We start from the raw sequence: 18,638 nt of genomic DNA, 5'->3' as shown, positions 1-18,638 counted from the left end.
GTGCAATGGGGTTGGGGTGATGTTCATAGACCTCCGTAGCTTGTGATTTCACGTGCTGGCCTTTGGTGGGATTTCACGTGTGCTTCCTGCATCTCCAGCAAACACCCCTGACCCTCCATATCCCATAACTCCTTGGTGTCCTGCAGTTCCTCTGGGCTCCGACAAGTCTTTTTCTTGGATTTTCCCCAAAAGGGCAAAACCATATGGATGTAGCTTTGTATGAAAATATACAGAAGGTATCAAGAGGCAAGACACGGAGATGGTGGGCTCATGCTCGGTGCTCTCCGCGCTGCGGGAAGCGTGGATGCGGCTGCCAAATGGTCCCACTGTGGTGGAGGGAGGTGATGCTGGAAAGGGGGAACTGTTCCCCCCAAAAAACTCACCTAGTGTTACCACCTCAGCTGGTTTTTGACCCAATTAAACCCAGAGAGCTAAGGCAACGTCAGAAATACTGGAAGGTGCTGCTGCAGAGCCGAGCAACCCATCCCATGGAAAATGGGCGAGGATGGAGCCGGCAGCAGAAGGATGAGCTGGAGCCTCCTGCAACGCTTGCAGTGAGGATGAGTTTCTGGAGAACCGAGGAGATCATGCTTAGCAGAATCCCCCGAGTCCCTCACCATCTGATCTGCTCAGCTCAGTCTCTACAGAGCTGTTGCCTTTATGGGATTTTGGCTCAACAGGGCAGAAATTTCATCCAAAAATCAGCTGGGAAGAGCCAGCGGGATGTGGTGCCGGAGGGCAGAGGTTGTCTGCAGATGAGTGTGGGCCATGTTTCGCTCCTGCATGTTCTTCAAGTCTTTCGTTTAGGCAAGCATGTGCCCTCTGCTCCGCTTGGAAGAACAACCATGTTGGTGAGGAGTGGACGAGGCAGAACCAGAGGCTGCGGGCTCGCCGCTGCTGTTCCAGCTGCATTTCCCGGACAAAAAGGTTAAAAATCAGCCATCTCCTGCAAGACTTCATTTCCATTCATGGCTTCATCTTGAAAATTCCTTTTGAAAATATTCCTCTCCCTTTTGTGAACGCTCGGGGCAGCAGTGAACCTGGTCTGAAGGCAATGGCACTCTCTGAAATCCCCAGGGATGGACAGTGTTTGGAGAAGACACAGATGGGTTCTGACACCCATTCGCATTGAACAGGGCGGTTTTTGCTCCATCTTTGGCCGCGCAGATAAACCAAGGGCCGGCAGAAAGATGCTCTTTACATCTGATCTGCTCCTGGATGCTCCCCAGAGCCGACGTTTGCTGACTCTTAGGGCTGCCGTGAACCTTCTTGTCTTCTTCTGGTCCTGAAAGATGGATTTATTAATGGCTCAATAGCGTGAACGGTAACTGAGTGAGGGAAAACATCTCTTGGATGTGCTAAAATTGCAGGATGCACCAAACCAGGGCCAGGCACGGGTTTTTTTTCCAGCCTTTTCAGGTGGTTTTCAGCTGCCCACAGCAGGGATTTTTAATCACAGGCTTCCTCCTGCTTCCATGCTCTCCTTCTTGAGCTGTGCTACAAGATCGGCAGGTCTTCCCAGCTTTTAAAAATTGAATGAACTCTGAACAAATTTTCTGTTTCAGGTCAGATTTTGGCTCCTGCTTCTCAGATTGGCAGCACCCGGAAATTTTCTTCTGGTGCTCTCGTTCCTGAAGGGTAGTTTTTACTTCATCTGGGGAGTTTAGGGAGATTGGTGATAATCTCCCGTGTGCCCATGGCACCGTGGAGTTGTCTCCCAGCCAGGAGGTGTCTCCCAATAAAAGCAGTTCTGACTCTTTGGCCCTTTTTATTTCAGCTTCAGCTCCAGCTCCCACCAGAAAAAACAAAAAAAGGAAGAAAAAAATTGAGGGGATTTGGAAATGGTGGTGCAGGGGTGCACGTGCACCCTGTACGGGAGACTTTGTGCCCTCCATGTGCTCCTGCAGCCCTTGGGCGCATGAAGGGTGGTGCAGAGTGGGGGGTCCCGCAGTCCCCGGGGTGCACGCACGGGGGTACCAGTGCAAAATGGGGGTCCCGCAGTCCCCGGGGTGCTGGCATGGGGATGCTGGTGCGGAGTGGGGGATCCCGCAGTCCCCAGGGTGCGTGCGGGGTGGTGCAGGTGCAGAATGTGGGGGTCCCGCAGTTCCCGGGGTGCATGTACGGGGGTGCAGGGTGAGGGGTCCCACAGCCGCGGAGGTGCAGGCACGGGGGTGCTGGTGTAGAGTGGGGGGTTCCGCAGTTCCCGGGGTGCAGGCACAGGGGGTGCCGGTGCAGAGTGGGGGATCCCGCAGTTCCCGGGGTGCACGCACGGGGATGCTGGTGCAGACTGGGGGGTTCCGCAGTTCCCGGGGTGCAGGCATGGGGGTGCCGGTGCAGAGTGGGGGATCCCGCAGTTCCCGGGGTGCAGGCGCGGGGGGGTGCCGGTGCAGAGTGGGGGTCCCGCAGCCGCGGAGGTGCACGCACGAGGGGTGCCGGTGCAGAGGGGGATGTCCTGCAGTTCCCGGGGTGCACGCACGGGGATGCTGGTGCAGAGTGGGGGATCCCGCAGTTCCCGGGGTGCAGACACGGGGGTGCCGGTGCAGAGTGGGGGGTCCCGCAGTTCCCGGGGTGCAGACACGGGGGTGCCGGTGCAGAGTGGGGGGGTCCCGCAGTTCCCAGGGTGCAGGCACGGGGGTGCCGGTGCAGAGTGGGGGGTCCCGCAGTTCCCGGGGTGCACGCACGGGGGTGCACGCTTGTCATGGGGGCTGCTGCGGGCACGGCCCAGGGCCCCCCCCGGAGGACGGGGCTCCCTCCCGGGAGCAGCGGCGGCCCCTCCCGCCGGGGGCGGCGCGCGCCTGCGGTGAGGCCGCGCGCGGCCGGCAGGGGGCGCTGCTCCGCCGGCCCGCCCCGCCCGGCGGGCCGCTGCGTGGTGACGTCAGCGGCGGCGTGCCCCTGCGCTGTGAGGCGAGGAGACCCCGCAGCGAGCTGCCAACGCCCGGCGGAGACTCTGAGGTGAGCAGCGGCGCCGGGGCGGGCACGGTACCGGCAACCCCCCCCTCGCCCCCGGCTGCCGCCACCCGCCCCTCTTTCCCTATCGTCCGGCCTGGCATCGCCGGCCGGTGCCGGGAGCCGCCCTCCCGGGGCCCGCGGTGCGTGTGCGGGGCCTCCCCCCGCAGCCGCGGGGTGTGTGTGTGTGTGTGGGGGGGCCCTTCCCGGCGCCGCGGGGGGATTGCGGCCTCGCGCGGAGCCTTCCCCGGTGCCAGTTGCCGGGACCGCTTGGCCTTTGTGGGGCGGGCCTGGTGGGGGGCGGCGGCGCGGGGCCTGCTGCTCTCCTCCCCTCCCCGCTTCCTGGCGCGGCGGGCGGCGGCCGGACCCTCGGCCTGGGGAGCGGCGGCAGGAAGCGCGCCCGTTCCTGGGCCGGGCGCACCGGCCAGCGCGGGGCCCGGGGCTGGCTGCCCGCGGGGGCTGCCCTGCCGTGGCCGCGGCTTCCTGTGCCTCCGCGCAGCTCGGGAGCTGCGGGGACGGACCCCGGGGGTCGTCTTGTGCTCGCGGGGCTGCGGGTCGTGGTCCTCGCTTGTCGCGGGCGAGCAGCGCCGGGTGCTGTGGTCGCGCTGGGCCGCAGTGGGGGTGCGGGCGCGGCGAGAGGCTCAGCCTAAGCTGTGTGCGCTGCAAAAAGTCAGTTCCGACACGAGAAGGAGTTGAGAGGCACTTCTTGTCCTTTGCCTCCCCAGGTGCGAGGTCATTGGGTTGCTTGGACCATCTGTTAGTTGTCGTTGTACAGTGCCAGTGGTGTCACTGGTTTTGGCTGGGGTGGGAGCCAGGGCTGCTTCGAGGGACGGTGTTGACATGTATTTCTTTTTCTGCTTTGAAATCTCATCAAGATGTATATACCACAGCTGCGTGTCACCCAGCTGGGTTTTAAAGGTTTGTTTTAGTGATCTGAGCTTCGTTAGTGTTTTTTCCAACAAGCAGGCGGAACTTGCAGCCGGTGGTGACGGTGGGAGACCAGGTAGCTGTGAACCTGACAAGCAGAGTTGTGAAACCTGTGCTTAGTGAAGAATTGCAAAACGGACAGAATTCCTGTTGCTCTGTCTGTGTGAGTACGGCAACTGGTGGAGCCAGAGTGGCTTTGCTGCCTTCTTTTGACAAAAGCATGGGGAAGACCAGGCCTTGCTGAGGAGGCCATGTTAGATGACAACCATGTACTCAGAAGTAGTTCGGTCTGGCCATCTGTGGTTGTCTTTGTCTTATGTTCATCTGTGTTTCTCCTGTCCTGGGAAAGGAAGTGCTATCTGTCTTTTTTCAAAGTGTTAAATCACAGTGCCCCAAACGTCCTTTTTTTTTTGGACAAGTTTTTAAAACCTGGATCAAGCTCCTCGTATTGCTAATTGGAATAACTCAGTAAAGTGCTTAAAGCTTTTCCTTACACTTAGCAAAAGGCTCTTATGCAAACCCAACTTTAGATAGAAAGCCTTTGTATTCAGCTAGCTATATGTGAAGAATGTGTTCTGCGTTGTGAGCTGTTCCTTGTTGTGAGTGCAGGGTGATGGGGAAGGCAGTATAGGCAAATGTATATTTGAAACAGATCTTATGTGCGCACGTAAGACTTGAATCGGTGTATTGCTAACTGCAGAAATGATTCTGTGCTTAAACTGTTCGCTCATATGCTTCAGAACAATGAGGAAAAGGATTCTTAAGTCTTGGCAAGGAATGAAAACTAATGCAATGCAAGATAAAACATGTTTGCAGTTTGGTAACGTGTTGTAGGCAGAAATTTTAATCATTGGATTTGCATGCTTTGAACTCGGTTATTCATGACCTGCAACTGATGCTCTTAGCTTGTTGTATGTCCTGCTTTGGGGTTATTTGTTTGCCTGAAACCGATGGCCAGTTTTGAATGTTTATTGTGTTTTTGCTGTTAAATAGAAAAGTTTTGGAAGTCCTGGAGTGTCTAGAGTATCTGAAATGGAAACCGTAGATCTGCTCTTTAAAGAACAATAGCGAACAGAAATGGAGTCCATCTGAAACTCCTAGGGATTTCCCTGATGAGTGTGCAACTGCACTTTTCTTACTTTCCTGTAAAGCATGTGAAAGGAGGATGTGAAGTGCCGCATGAAGTTGACCACTAATCCTGATGTAAAAGTTCCTCCGGGTTAAAATGCCACTGTAGTGCTAAAATAAAATTCTAAGTCTTATGAGCACAGGCAGCCGGACATGTTAATTAAAATCTTTACCACAGCTATTACCCTACAAGCTTCAGAGTTAACACAGCCTATTGATGGAGCTGGGTTCCAACTCTGCTTCTGGCTCCCAAGAGCTCGTACAATAAATGACTGTGCATCGTTGATGCTGAGGTGTGTGTAATGTTTTACACTAATGCAAGTGCTCACAGCTTCTAAAAGTCATCTACGGGCTCGTGTGTTTTAGCCCTCCCTTTCTTCTGCCTGCCCTCTGTGGTCAGCCAAGCTTTCCTGCTGTCATCAGGCTCGATCATAGGGATTTCAGTGATCCCGACTTGTAGAGTAGTAGCCTGGAAGGAGGAATTGTAGGAGGGGTGTCATTATCCTCACTTTTGAGGCTCTTTTCCTGAGGAAAACGCCACCTTTTTCTTGTAGAAGATGAGGATGCTGTCGAATTACATGGAAGTGAAATTGGCTTCTGGTACTCCAGGTAGCAAGAAGCTCTCTTTAACCACTTAGTGCATTGTGGACTTCTGCCTTGGCTCCTCTCACCCCATTATGCTAAATGCAGGTGGAAAACCCCCCCTATTTTTGGTATTTAATATATGACAAATAAAACAAATGTGTTGATTAGGTAAGCTTTTATGCTGAAATTTTAAAGAAATTTATCTTTACACTTCTGCAGCATATCATCATTTACTTTGGTGGCTTCCTTCAAGCCCTGTTTAAAAAAGCTTACACCGTACTAGCTCAGAGTATCCGTCAGAAGGGATTACCCCTGGAAATGACAGGTAAAACCCTTTCACCGAGCATCTCCTAGGGCTAAAGCCCGGCACAAAGTTATCCCTCTGTGAGTGTGTGTGGCCATCCGTACGGAGTGCTTGGCTGCCTCTTGCAGCCCCTCCTGCATCGTGATGATGGTGTGCAGGTAAGTGACAAAAATGTCTTTAAGGCAGCATACTCCCAGCTTCTGGTGGTGGATCCTGTAGATTGTTGCTGGGTTATCCAGCCCTGGGTGTGCAGGAAACTGATAATAGTGAGTATGAGAAGCAGAGTTTCGATGTTGCTGTCATGTAATTGATCTTTGTGATCTTCCCTTTGAGTTTCAGATAGTGACTTCTGTTTTAAAGAGTTTTAAAACTTCAGAGTACTGTTTGGCCTGGTTTCTCGTCAGGAAAGCAGCCCTTTTCTTGAGATGTATCGACTTTTCTTCTGAACAATAATAAAGAGGAAACAAAGCGTTTTGCAAAAGCTTTTTAAACCTGTTGTTCTATTTTTAAGCTCTTGTGCTCCTAATTCACCACGTTGCTTTTGAGTGTTATGGCTTAATTCCCAGCATGAGCTGCTCCTTGCACTGTTCTCAGGAGAAACCAAACCCAGACCTTTTTTCATGAAGTAATGCAGAGGCTTCCTTTGAGCCTTTCTGTCTGGAGGTGGTGTGCAGATACCAGCTCGTCTGTCCTGAGACTTCTGTGCCTGTGGTCAGGTTGCGTAGTATCAGTGCATGTTTTCCAAGCGTAGACAGGGTGAAGGTTTTTACCAGACTAAGACAGCGTTAGAGCAAAACCTTGAGCTGTGTGGCAGAGTGGGAGCAGACGGGGCGCAGAGGCAGACTGCGGGGCACAACGGGAGAGGATCGCGCTCAGTTGTGGTGCCAGGCTCACAGCAATAGTTAAGGCTGCCAGAATTGTCTTGGTTTGTAACAAGCTGGTTTGAATTACTCAGCACTTCTCAACTTGAAAGACACTGTGCTGTGTTTTTGGCCAATGATGAGTGTTCTGTTTTGGGGGGGTAGGGGGGTGGTGGGGAAATAAAAAAGGACAAAAAAGCTCCTGCAGCTTTGGATGTAAGGAAAGAAGGCATCTGCCACTTGGTAAACTGCTGTAGCTGTTTGTGCCGAGCCAGCCATGGTTGGTGAACAGCTGAACTGAGAGGGCTGCATGCCAGGCTTGGATTTGATAGCAAGCCTGCTCTGGTTGTGGCTCACCTCGCTGCGTTTGAACAGTTAACTAGAGTTTACTGGTATTTTTTTTTTTTTAGTGCTTGTGAAGTGTTGCTGGGCTAAAGGCTTCGTTCCTTTCAGAAGGATCCTCTTCTTCCATGTCCTGGAGTGGGGCCTGTTACTTCTTGAGCGTATTCTGCACTCACCTACTACTGAGAAACTGCCAGTTGCCCAACAGGCTCTTGGTCCTGCGGCCTCGGCCATGATCGTGGCACTGTGGGTGGCTTCTGCTGTGCCAGGGAGGGTGGTTCCAGCTGCTCTGGTTCCTTCCTCTCGTTAGGTGAGTGCAGGGCAACCTCCCCCATGTCAGTTCTGGTGTTAGTGAGCTTTCCAGCTGCTTTGTCACCTTTAACAGAAACACCAGGATAGGTCAGTGTCTGGGAAAAGTCGCTTTTGCGATGTTTTTTTTAACAAAGCTTCATCTCTTTGGTCCTCCGACAGTATGTTGCTACTCGGCCCTCCAGCACACTGCATCCTTACGGCACCCTTCAGGATGTGCACATGGAGCACCCACAACTGTCCCATTCCCTGAGCGTAACAGGAATGAGGAGCGATCTGTTGCAACTGATGTGCGCGCAGGGTGTTTCCCATTATGCAAAAATGTGCCTCAAAATAGAAGAACTTCTGCCAGCATCTATTTTACCTCTTAAATGTAGTTGGCCATGGGTGTGGGGAGAGAAACGTTGAGGCTGATGTGTGCCATGATTTGTTAGTATGTGTGAATAGGAGTACAGCTCATATTTTTAGATACCAGCAGTGTGAAACTAAGCTAATAAAGATAGTTTTTTAACGTACTAAAATACTGAACAGGATTTTGTTACACGGTAGAGTAAAACAGCTTCCTGTAGACTATAAAAGTGAAGAGTAATAATGTCAGATTAAAATGCTTTTGACAGAAAAGGACTTAATGTAAGCCCACACACTCCCTAGTGTTTAATCTGGGGCAGGTTTTCCCAGTACTGATGGCTGGTTTTGGCAGTGTAACCTTAACCAGAGTGTTAACAGAGGAGCTGACACTTTTGCTTTTTTCTGAGTTCCTGATGAGATAGTTGTTTTGAGCCAAGAAGTGGGACAGACGGGCAGTGCCAGTGCTAAAGCAGGTGGGCAGATGTCAGTATGGCTGCACCACCGTGTAACTGATGTGACAGCAAAGAGCCCAGAGTCATACTCTATCTGACCGGACTGCATGGGCAGCTTTCTCGGTTTGAATTTAGGGCTAAAATGGGATGACATGGCTTTCCCCTTCTGTTTTTGAAGTTGTAGGACTTGAAACATGTTACAGTACTGCTGGTAGTTTAGGTTCAGGCTTCCAAATTCCCCCACCCAACTGTCTTCACTTCCTATCTTGTGTATGTTGCTGCTTTACCAGTTTGTTCTGAGCAGCCTTTACGAAGATGTACAGAGCAGCTGTCAATTCCTACACGGTTAGAAAGTTGCATTAAGTGTAGAAAATACCAGTTGATCTCAGACAATTGTTTTGAGAAGAGAACTCTTACTCCTTCCTTGGTTATTTGTAGTAACTTGTCCAGAAATGGGTGCTTCAGAGTGTTGGGATACACCAGCTTTGTTGAGTGGCAGACTTAGGGATGCTCCAAGATTCCAGACACGCACTGTATCTTGAACAAGGATTCCCATAATGACAGCAAGCTTTGTGGGTTTCAAGAGCAACATCAGTCTGAGAGCTTAGTGAGGTTGTCATGGTGCTGGTCCAGCTCTGTCAGTGCTGGTGATCCCGTGTCTCAGCTTTTGGGGACTGCCTAAACGTTCCCATTCTCGCATCCAGCAGCAGGTTGAGACTGTGCCTGTGGGCAGGAGTGCAGGATGGAGCCTGCTGGTGTGCTCTGCTGCCCTGAGTCTCTTCAGCTTCAGACTGAGACCTGCTGGCTGCAGATCTGCGTCTTTACCTGAATTCTTGTGTTCGTCTTGATGCCAGCTTAGCACGATGAACCTTTCTTTTGGCCGTTTGTCTCATAATTAGACATCTTCCATATGAACTGAAGAGCAACACTTTTTTTCTGGAGGTGATCCTCCTTTGTGCAGTGCCAATTCTGAGATGGGATTTAAAGGATTGTATCAATTGTTAGTGGCAGTTAAAAAAAACCAAAACCAACAAAAAACAATGTTTAAAAAGAAAGATATGTCTTTTCAGGATCCTGAACTGTGTGGTACAAGATTGTTTCTTGAGTTCAGTCCCTTCTGTTTTTTGCAGGTTTTGCCTTGAACTTGATGATTTGTCTGGTTCTAAGGGAGTGCAACTGCTGTGCTGGCTTGTAGTTTAACAGCCTGTTTAAGAAATTAAATACTCAGGCTTTAAACTCAACTCGGAATCTTTGGGAGTAAACGCATTTGTGTATACAGCTTGTGTGCCTGTGGTCGTCTGAGCTGTGGGCAAGACAGGCAGATGATCTTGGGCATCAGGTGTTTAAAAGCATAATATAGTCTTTTAAATTTCATTTCCCACATTGCAGATGTGTTTAGTTCTGGGTAAGATCTCCACGAAGATGATTCCTAGCAGGCTGAAAGGTGGGCCTTGGGCTGGAAGGTGTAGGTAACATCTGTAAAAGGCTGCTGTATGCCTGCAGAGGAGAATACCGGCTATGGTAACGCTGCTCTTGAAACCAGCTTTGCCGTCTGTGCTGCCAGTCTTTCTGCAGTTCATCCCTTGGTCAGAGAGCGGCTTCTGCCGATGTTTTTGCATCGTAGGTAGGTTTGTGACAATATCAATGGACTAAGAGGTGCAGGGTCTTTTAACTCTTGGTTGACAGCTGAACTTGTGCGATCTCTTTGTCAGTGGTGTGCGATCCGTACAGAGAACTGGTGCATTGTGTGCGGTGATCTTTGAGATGAAGTGTGCAGCAGCATGCAGTTAGTGCCTTATCCATATAATACTGGTAGGTGTCTCTGGTGGGGAAAACCTGGTGCTTGGATCGTAGTAGCTGATTATATCTCTTTGGTGCCCCTTATTTGGGAGACTTGTCACTTTTTGTAGTAGGGATAGAGGAGGTGGCAGAGGGCAAAGACCTTGAAATGGTAGGGAAGAGTGCCTTGAAATGGATGTGATTAATCTGGGAACAAGTTGTCAAATACAAACAAATCCTTTGTTTAGAAATGTGTGTTTTATTATAAGATATGAAATAAAAGTAGTGTGGAAGGGTGAAAGTGGTTAACAGAGATCAGGACATATAAAGTCCTGTGAATATTGTTACTTTCATTGTGGACTCCTGAGTCCTTTGACCGCACAGGATTTAGATGAATAACCTATTTACTCTAACTTGTTTTTTTCGGGGGAGGGGCCCAGAAAAATCAGTCTTCAGAAATGGCTGTGCTTCTTCTCTTGCAACGTGGAGCAGACTCTCAAACAGGATCTGGAAGCTGTGATCGGCTGGTTAAGCTTCGACTCTTGAGTGGTGTGTACTGAAGAGCATCATGAGATGGTTCTTGGTCATCAACCAGCAGCTGCCTGCAGCAAGCTGTGTTTAACCAGTACCTGTGGTGAAATGGCAGCAGTTTCAGTCCTGCCTGAAAGAGGAAGTCATGGTGCTGCTGAGGCTTGAGAGGAAACTAGTGCAGGATGTGTAGAGAGATTTGACAGCTCAGTTTCCTTTGGCCGGGAGAACGTACACATTTCAACCTGAAAACAGACTTTGGTAGCTTAAAAATAGAAGGGATTTTAGCAAACTTGTACGCTTGTGGTTTCTACTTCAAGTTGCACGTACAGCAAGAGCGAAGGCAAGATCGTGCAGGTTCTTACCTCTTGGTTTAGGAGGGACACTGATTGTGCACAAAGAGCCACAAAATCTTCACTTGATTGTTCACAGTCAGGTTCATATTGCTGCCAGAATATATTGCAACTGCTCTGCGTTACGGTTTTTAAAACGAAGGAGCTGCCACAGTAACACCACATTTCCTGTGCTTGCTGTTAAAATGGGAAAATTAGGCTTGCACAAGGTGTCAGGGTGCGTTTGGGACAGCATTTCTTGCAACTTGTGCTTAGAAATGGGAACCTGCCGTAGGTACCATGGATTTCTTCAGCATTTTGTGGTCTGTCGGCATCTTCTAGTGTGTGTGCAGGCCTGTGTGGAGAAAGTGCAGAATTCCAGTTTCTTTTGCACTAGGAAGGATTACCTCGCTACGCATCATCCCGCTGGAGACTTCACTTAACTGGTCATTGCAACACTTGCACCTCTGTTGCCACTTTTTGGGATTGATCCTAAATGCAGGTCAGCCGTCTTTCATAAAAATATAACCAAACTTTAAAGCAAAGTTCTGTAAAATGGGCCTGTTCAGTCTGGAATAGGGCCATTTGATGAACTCAAAGTTTATGAGGCTTTGTAATCCACAGTTTCCAGCATGATAGATTCTAGTTCTCTAGGATACTCTTGAGTTCTGTGAAATCCTGCTGATGTGATCACGTGCTGAGAAGGTTAAAATCCAAAAATTTTAAAGTATGATCAGTTAACATATACTTTACTGAAACACTGAGGTTTTTGGTTACAATACAGAGCGGTTTGAGAAACTAAATCAATTCAGTGTTGTGGGTTTTGTTTTTTAAGAAGTCTTTCTATCTGTTGAACAGAAGGAAGTCACATTGAACATTCCATTCCGAGGCTTTATCAGCTCCCCTCTCTGGGCTTGGCCAGATGGCTCACAATTACGTGGCTCAGAATCCACTCACTGCACTCAAACTGGGATGGCTCCACTGCTCTCTAGTCTGTTTCAATACCCTCTGATAGTAAAACTACTCGGAGTGTTTTCTAGTCCTGCTGGGTGTTGTATATATAAACCCAAACTCTTTAACTTCTTTGTTTCTCCCTCCCTTGGCATTGTACTCTGAGGATGGGTTATCCTCTAGTTGTATCTCCTGGTTGACTAAAGGACTTTTAAACTACAAGTCAATGATGTATGCGTCTTTAAAGCTTCTCCTGTCCCAGAATAGTGCTTGTTCCCAGTCCCAGAATAGTCCCAAAAATGAGCTTGTTTTCAGCCATGGACCTCTTAAAAGTGGAAAACATAAAGCAGCTCATCCAGCTAATCTAGAAAACCTACTAATCCAAGTAAAATAACTTATTCAACAACTCCACTTTACCACTGGGAAGACTTTGGAGGCCTATGCTTAAGACTCTGAATCTATTTAAAACTTAGGCTATCTTATTTCGGTATTTAAAGATAAAGTTATCTATCCATTTAAAAAAAAAAACAAAACAAAGAAACAACAAAACAACATAGTGAGAGGATCCCTTTACCTAAAGATGTGCTTGAATGCATTTTTGGCCCTTTAAAGATGTAATCTTGAAGTGTCTAATGGGGTGTGTGTGGGGGCAATTAAACCACTATGTGAGACCTGGCGGTCACTTGGCACATAGAGAACTTCTAGTGGGCCAGTTCGATGTTTTTCATGGTAAATTTCTTCCTTTAGAAAGGGAAAAAAAAAAAAAATACCCCCCCTCAGGTTTTTCCAGGTTGCCTGTTGTGCAGTTCGGGTTCTGCTTTATGTCCAGAGTGAGACCTTGGGTTATTTGCACTCTGTTTAGTTCCCACTGCCAGAAAGCTTAAAGGATCAGGTCACCTGGTCGGAAAAAGTGGCGTGTGGTTTGAGTTCGGAGCCTTTGCCTCACACCGACACCCTGCGTAGAGTGGTCCACGTTTGAGTCCGTGATGTGGGCCCTGCCAGCCCTGTGAATTTAAGTGAGTTTGAGGTGCAGGAGGAGAGTAAGCAGTGCTTGTGTGGGAAATGCTCTTGATTTGAACTGCTGGGGTTCTCTGCTGCACGGGAGAAATTATGTAGATCAAGTTGATCGTTCTCTGCCAGAGCTGGAAAGGGCTGCACGGGAATAACGCAGTGTGTGCACGGCGTGTGCGAGCGGCTTGTGCTTTGTCAGAGCCGGAGTCCCTGAGCTGAGCCCTTAGCAGGGTACGGCACCTTCTGTCCCAGAGCCGGTGCGGGGACCTGTGTCTGAGGACAGGAAAAAAGTGGAGGTTTGCAGAACACTCATGTTCTTGGAGATGCTTTCTGATACTCTGGGTTCATTTTGTTGCTTGCTTGATGCTCTCTGGAGTAATAAGTTTCACAGTAACACTGAACACGTGTTTGTTTTTTTTTTTAAAAAACAAAGGCATGTGTGAGCTTTTTTGTGAAAGTGCGTATACAGAATTTTCAGATTTGTGGTTAATCACGGATGGGTGTGCTGCAATGAGCGTAGGAAGTGCTTCAGAGTCTGGATTGTTCCTGTAGTGTGCTTTCCGTGTTCTGGAAAGGCTGGCTGAAGCAGATGTGTAACCTGGAAATTATGGATAAACAAGGAAATACAAGTAATTGGGGCGAGACTGTAGAAGAGGAGATAGAGCAGGAAGGGAAGGGAGGAACAGAGAGTGGAGGAGGAGGTGGAAAGTGAGGTTTGGCTTTTCCAAAGGGGTGGCTGTTAACCTGGAGGTGTATGGGCTGATCCTTGTGATGCACCTGGGGTGGGCGAGGGCAGCCGGAGCCGAGATTTCCCAAGTCTGGATGCGCGGTCTAGTGAATTCCAGTTAAAACTGAAAAACTGTACAAGTGGCTAGGAAAGCCAGAGTGGAGAGTCCTTTTGAACTTCACTGAATACTTCTGAAAGGAATCAATGGAGGTGGTTGTTACCTGTGCCGTGCGGTGACATGGCTGAACGGTGGCGTTTGGGCGAATCCCAAACCAAATGCTGGCACCTTTGTGGCTTGGATAAGGCAGCAAGGTGTGCTGGTAATTTAGCCTGGTTTTAGTTGGAGTCGGAGTGTGTCCTTGGCTTGGTTAGCTGGGCCTGACACCTGTTTTGATGTGTTTTCCTTTTAAAATCTACTTAACAAGTGACTCATCCCTTTCCACCTTTGTTTTGAGCATGGAACCTTTCTTAATTTGAGACTGAGCTGCTCTGTTCCATTGCCTGCTTTCCTTCTGGTGACTCTTTTTATTCTAAAATGTGACTTTTTCCTCTGTGATCAGTGCCACCAGCGTGGCAAGGCAGGACTGCGTGAGCACCTGAGCAGTTGAGGCTATACTGACTAATATTACTCGGATGTAGACGGTTGAGCTGACCTGAACACAGAAACTGCCTTCTGAAATGGAAACAATTACTTTGTCCTTCTGGGTGAATGTATGTTTGCTTCAGGGCCAAATTTCAGAGCTTTTTCTAGTCCTACTGAAGGGCCTGTTGATACGGCTTCGCTGTGCATACTGCTGGTCGTCCTGTGTGAAACAGGTCTGCTGCATAAACCAACAGATTTTCTTATTTTGGTACTGAAATACGGCACCAAGTAAAGTGCTAGTGATAATGCCTGGTGCCTGTGCAAATCCTTCATCGTCTCGGAGTGTGCTGAAGGAAGATGTATAGATAGCAGTGTCCTGATTGTGCAACACACCAGATGCTGGCTGATGTCCCACTCTGAGGAAGAGTCTTTGCTGCCATTTCTGAAAATTGACAGCTTGTGGATCTCTCTGTGGCTTGTGGGAACTGTGGGGATGAATATTCCCCTGCAAGTACTGTTTTTAGGAACTTTTGAGGATGCTTATTATCAAGGTAGCTGGCTCTGTGTATATCTTGGAGCATCCCTGCAGCATCTGCAGAAACGCTGGTGGTACGAGGTTGGTTTGGAGGCACTGGCAATTACCTTTCCTTGCAAGAGTGGCGATGTGACGTGCAGCATCAAGTCACGTTGCTACATATGACCAGAGGACTAAAAAACCTGGAATTGCATTGTTTTTCTTCACATCATGCTGGGAAGTGGAATCCCCAAGAGGTGCCCAAATTCAGTAGGGATTGATTCAATTTTTTTAATGTATTTAACTAGAAATGAGAGCCATGGCAACATCCTTGCTGGGCCAAAGCATCGCCACCGCTCTGAGGGTAAACGTGCTGCAGTGGATGTCTCTTCTTGTCCTCTCCCCCCACACCCTGGCAGGGGGTACCTCAGTTTGCAAGTCTTTGTTGCTGTAAATAAAAGTGCTTCCAATAACATGGAAATGTTGAAAGTCAGGGGAAGCTGAGGTTGGGATTTCACACCTGTATATGAACACATGGCCACAGGCCTTGTACTTTTCTAATTAAAGTAATGCATTAATGAAGGGCAGTCTGGCAGTGAAGGTAGCTACCTAATGTTTGGAGGTGGTATTGATTGCAAATATTGATTTGGTTCGTGTGCTGAAGCCCGTGGTGGGACAGTGTTGAAGTAGCAGGGGGCATCGTGATTTTTTAGTACCTGGAGGGTAATATGGTTCCTTGGGAAGCGGAGGCCCTGCCGAGCTTCTCAGGGTAAAGGTCCATGTTAAGTAGCAGCTTTAAGCGAAAGATTGTTCAAGTGTACTGAGGCCTTTAAAAAGGTGAGGGTAGGAGGAATGAATCATGTTTACTTCTCTCTGTACCTGCTTATTTTTATCCCATGAACTAGTTTCAGAGCCCATATGCTGAGTTTCCTGCTGAGCTTGCTTTACCGAAGTGCTCTCCAGAGGGAGGATCTCTTGGGGGGCATGTTTGTTACTTAGCAGCTATCAAGACCCAAGCTCAGTGCATCTAAGGCTGCATGCTTCCATGTGTTAAAAACAGAGTCTGGAAAAGCCTAAAGACTTTTTTTGCCCCCCCTCGAGGTAACTAGGCAAAAATCACACGGTTTATTAGTGACCGAATTTACCTAGTCCTCCTTCCCAGTGTAGAAGAGCAACCACGCCAAACATATCTTAGCTGGTGTTAGCAGCTGTGTGCAGTGGGAGGGGTCTGGCTGTAGGGAGGAGGTATTTGCACTCATGAAAACGAGCAGCTTCCCATCTTCTGTGCGTGATGGAGAGAACGGATCTCCCAGCTCGTCTAGAAATGTCTCATGTTCAGATCCCATACACGCTGTTAGTGGTTGGGGCTCCAGTCAAAGCTCAGCAATGACACGTACTGCTATCTAGTGAGGTTGAGAAGCATCTAAATATGTGTCTCTCTTTTTTTTTCTTCCAGGTTCTTGTTGGAGTTGATATTCTAGTAGACCAGCTATGCAGACGATCAAGTGTGTAGTCGTGGGTGATGGTGCTGTTGGTAAAACCTGTCTCTTAATTTCTTACACAACAAATAAATTCCCATCGGAATATGTACCAACGGTAAGTGAGAGAATGGCTCCAGTTCTTTTTTGGGCATGATGGGGTAGGGCAGCATGAGTTTCCTTCCTAACCAACCTTTGTGGCATGCCTGCCTTAGCACTTGTTCTTACAGCCTGCTTTTCTGTTGGAGACCAACTAATATGTTGTGGAGAAGTACCAGTCAGTGTGTTTGGGACACTGCTGCTGCCTCTTTCACATCACCTGGTAGTGCTGGGATGCCTTTCCTCTGTGTGGTCAGGTCTGTTTGTTGATGGCCACCAACTGGATTCTGTGAACAAGATTATTTGCAGTTATTACAGACTGTGAAGTGGAGAACAAGCATCAGGAACACCTGCTCTCCAGCTTGCGCTCTCAGTTCTTGCCGTGCCTTCATTTTTAGGGAGAGGAGTAGTTTGTTACTGGCACAGTCAGTGACTGCAGTTAACGTTTTCTGATGCTCGTTTTTGCTTTGTGATGCTGAAAGGTCCAGAAGTCGTGCAGTGAGCTGTGGAGTGTGGCTAGTTATTTCTCTTGTGCTTAGCTGAAGTCGTGTTTGCATCTAGACTGCACAGTCTCTTTCAAGTTGCACTTGCAGGCATTTGTCCTTGACTGTTTCCAAGTACCCCTTTGCAGTTTTACAGGCTCGCTTTTCTGAGATGCTGAATCCCTTGGCTTGTCTAAAGATGGAGTTGGGAGCAGTTTGTTGACTGCCTGTGAGGCACACGAGTGTTATCTTTAATAGAAAAGTGCTTTTCTTGTTAGTATTGCATATGCAGGATCAGAGTACTGACACTGTTACTAGTTTTCTCTGTTACGGGCCTGAAAAGGCCGTCTTCTACCATATACAAATTGAAGAGTTTGGCTACATACCTCACACAAATTTGGATCTGGAAATGTATCCCAGATAGGTTGGATGTGTGTTGGTGAAAGGGTCAGTGATCTTTTCTGTTGTTACGAAACGAGAGAGCTCCTCGGAGATGCCAGGCGGCTCCTGCCTCACAGCTCTTCCGGATAGCTGCTGCTTTATAAAAATGTCCCCCCTTTGTGAAAGGAAGTTGCAGTGAAATTCATTGCCTCTTTTGAGGTATTGGCTTTGTACACTATGCAGAGATCTTCAGCTTACGAAATTTGTGAAATTTGTGTTTGTTCAGAGTAGGACAGACTTCCACAGATGGAAATGTTTGTGTTTAGTTGTGGATCTGGAACTAAAACTGAAAGGACACCTAAAGCCAAGAGCGTGCAGGTTGGTTACAGTGACTGCTGTTGGGAACCTGAGGGTTGTGCTGGCAGTTGTGCTGAGTTTGTCTCATGGAGATCCTTTCATTATGGACTGTTAGGGGAGAAGTTGCATTTGAAACTGTGTTTTGCTGTTCTCAAGCTTGAGTGGTGTCCAGTATCCTGCTGTGCTGCTTCTCGCACAACCGCATCCTGTGCTGAGCCTGTGGAAGTCTGCTTGCCCTGTGTAAGCTATTCTTTATGGTCAAGGCCAAAGGAAGGTGGTCAGTGGCTTCAGGCAGTGAGCGTTTCTGTACTTAGCTTTAGTAGAGTGATCCTTAAGTATGTTGAAAAATGTTATAATCTTAAAATGTGTATTTTGAAAGCTTGCAAGTTTGTCTACTGTCCTGCAGATGGTAGTACTGTCTGCCAATCCCTGCTAACAAGCAATGTGGAAAAGTTCCTCAAAGAAGCAAAGTTACTTGCTGGTGAAGTGTGCTTAAGGTGTGCTGAGGCTTATTTATAGTGCCCTTTAAAACTGTCCCATGTTTCTGGATTGGTATTTACCTCTGAAACTCGTGGCTTGAGGAACTGTTCTGGGGATATCACAGGCCTGTTCCTAATTCTGTGGATGACCTGGAGGCGTATTTCATACTCTGGAAGCTGGTAAGTAACCTCTGATGTTCTGGCTAATACTTCTAGTAATAAATGGGCAAAGAAATACAACAGATGGCACTGTTCTCAAAATGAAAGCAAGCTGTCTGAGAGTTGACAAACTTTAATGTCCCCAGAATGTTTGTGGCTGAATAAGGACCCTGGGATAAAGTGAGTAGGACTCAAACTGCTTAATAAAAATGTTCAGCAGGAAAAGAAGCTGGAGATAAATTTCAGATTTTGAGAACCTGGTCAATGCTGGTGGTAGCTCAAGGCCAGCAAACCAACAAACACCAGGAACGCAGCTGCAGCAGCTGCTGCGAAGTCTCTTGTGAGGAAGGTGGCACCCCTCAAGGCACAGGGGTACAGGGCACAAAGCAATTAGTAGAAGGTAAGAGTTCTTCAGCAAAGCAGCAACAATCCGGCCTCGAACTGAGCTGCTCTGTGTGTGTAGGCGCTGCTGTGAGCTGCCTGTGCTGTTGCCCTCTGTAGCTGTACTTGTGCAGCAGCGTGGCCAAAACATCAATGGAGAATGCACCACTTCTGACTATTAGATTAATTTTTTTCA

At 48.5% G+C, this 18,638-nt stretch overlaps 1 protein-coding gene across 1 annotated transcript in view; it reads left to right on the top strand.

Moving 5' to 3' along the window:
- The first annotated feature begins 2,911 nt into the window (after window positions 1–2,911).
- The window catches only part of CDC42 (cell division cycle 42), a 28,271-nt gene continuing 12,544 nt past the window's right edge, over window positions 2,912–18,638 (top strand). Inside the window, exons 1-2 of the mRNA XM_086625752.1 lie at window positions 2,912–2,952; window positions 16,083–16,222. Of these exons, the coding sequence (XP_086481878.1) occupies window positions 16,118–16,222 (105 nt within the window). The 5' untranslated portion in view covers window positions 2,912–2,952; window positions 16,083–16,117. The remainder of the gene's footprint in view (window positions 2,953–16,082; window positions 16,223–18,638) is intronic.

Source organism: Tauraco erythrolophus, chromosome 23 (assembly GCF_009769465.1).
Source record: "Tauraco erythrolophus isolate bTauEry1 chromosome 23, bTauEry1.pri, whole genome shotgun sequence".
In the NCBI taxonomy this organism is placed as follows: Eukaryota; Metazoa; Chordata; class Aves; order Musophagiformes; family Musophagidae; genus Tauraco; species Tauraco erythrolophus.
Note: the sequence above shows the minus strand (reverse complement) of the source record. Positions and strands in the feature narration are given on the sequence as shown.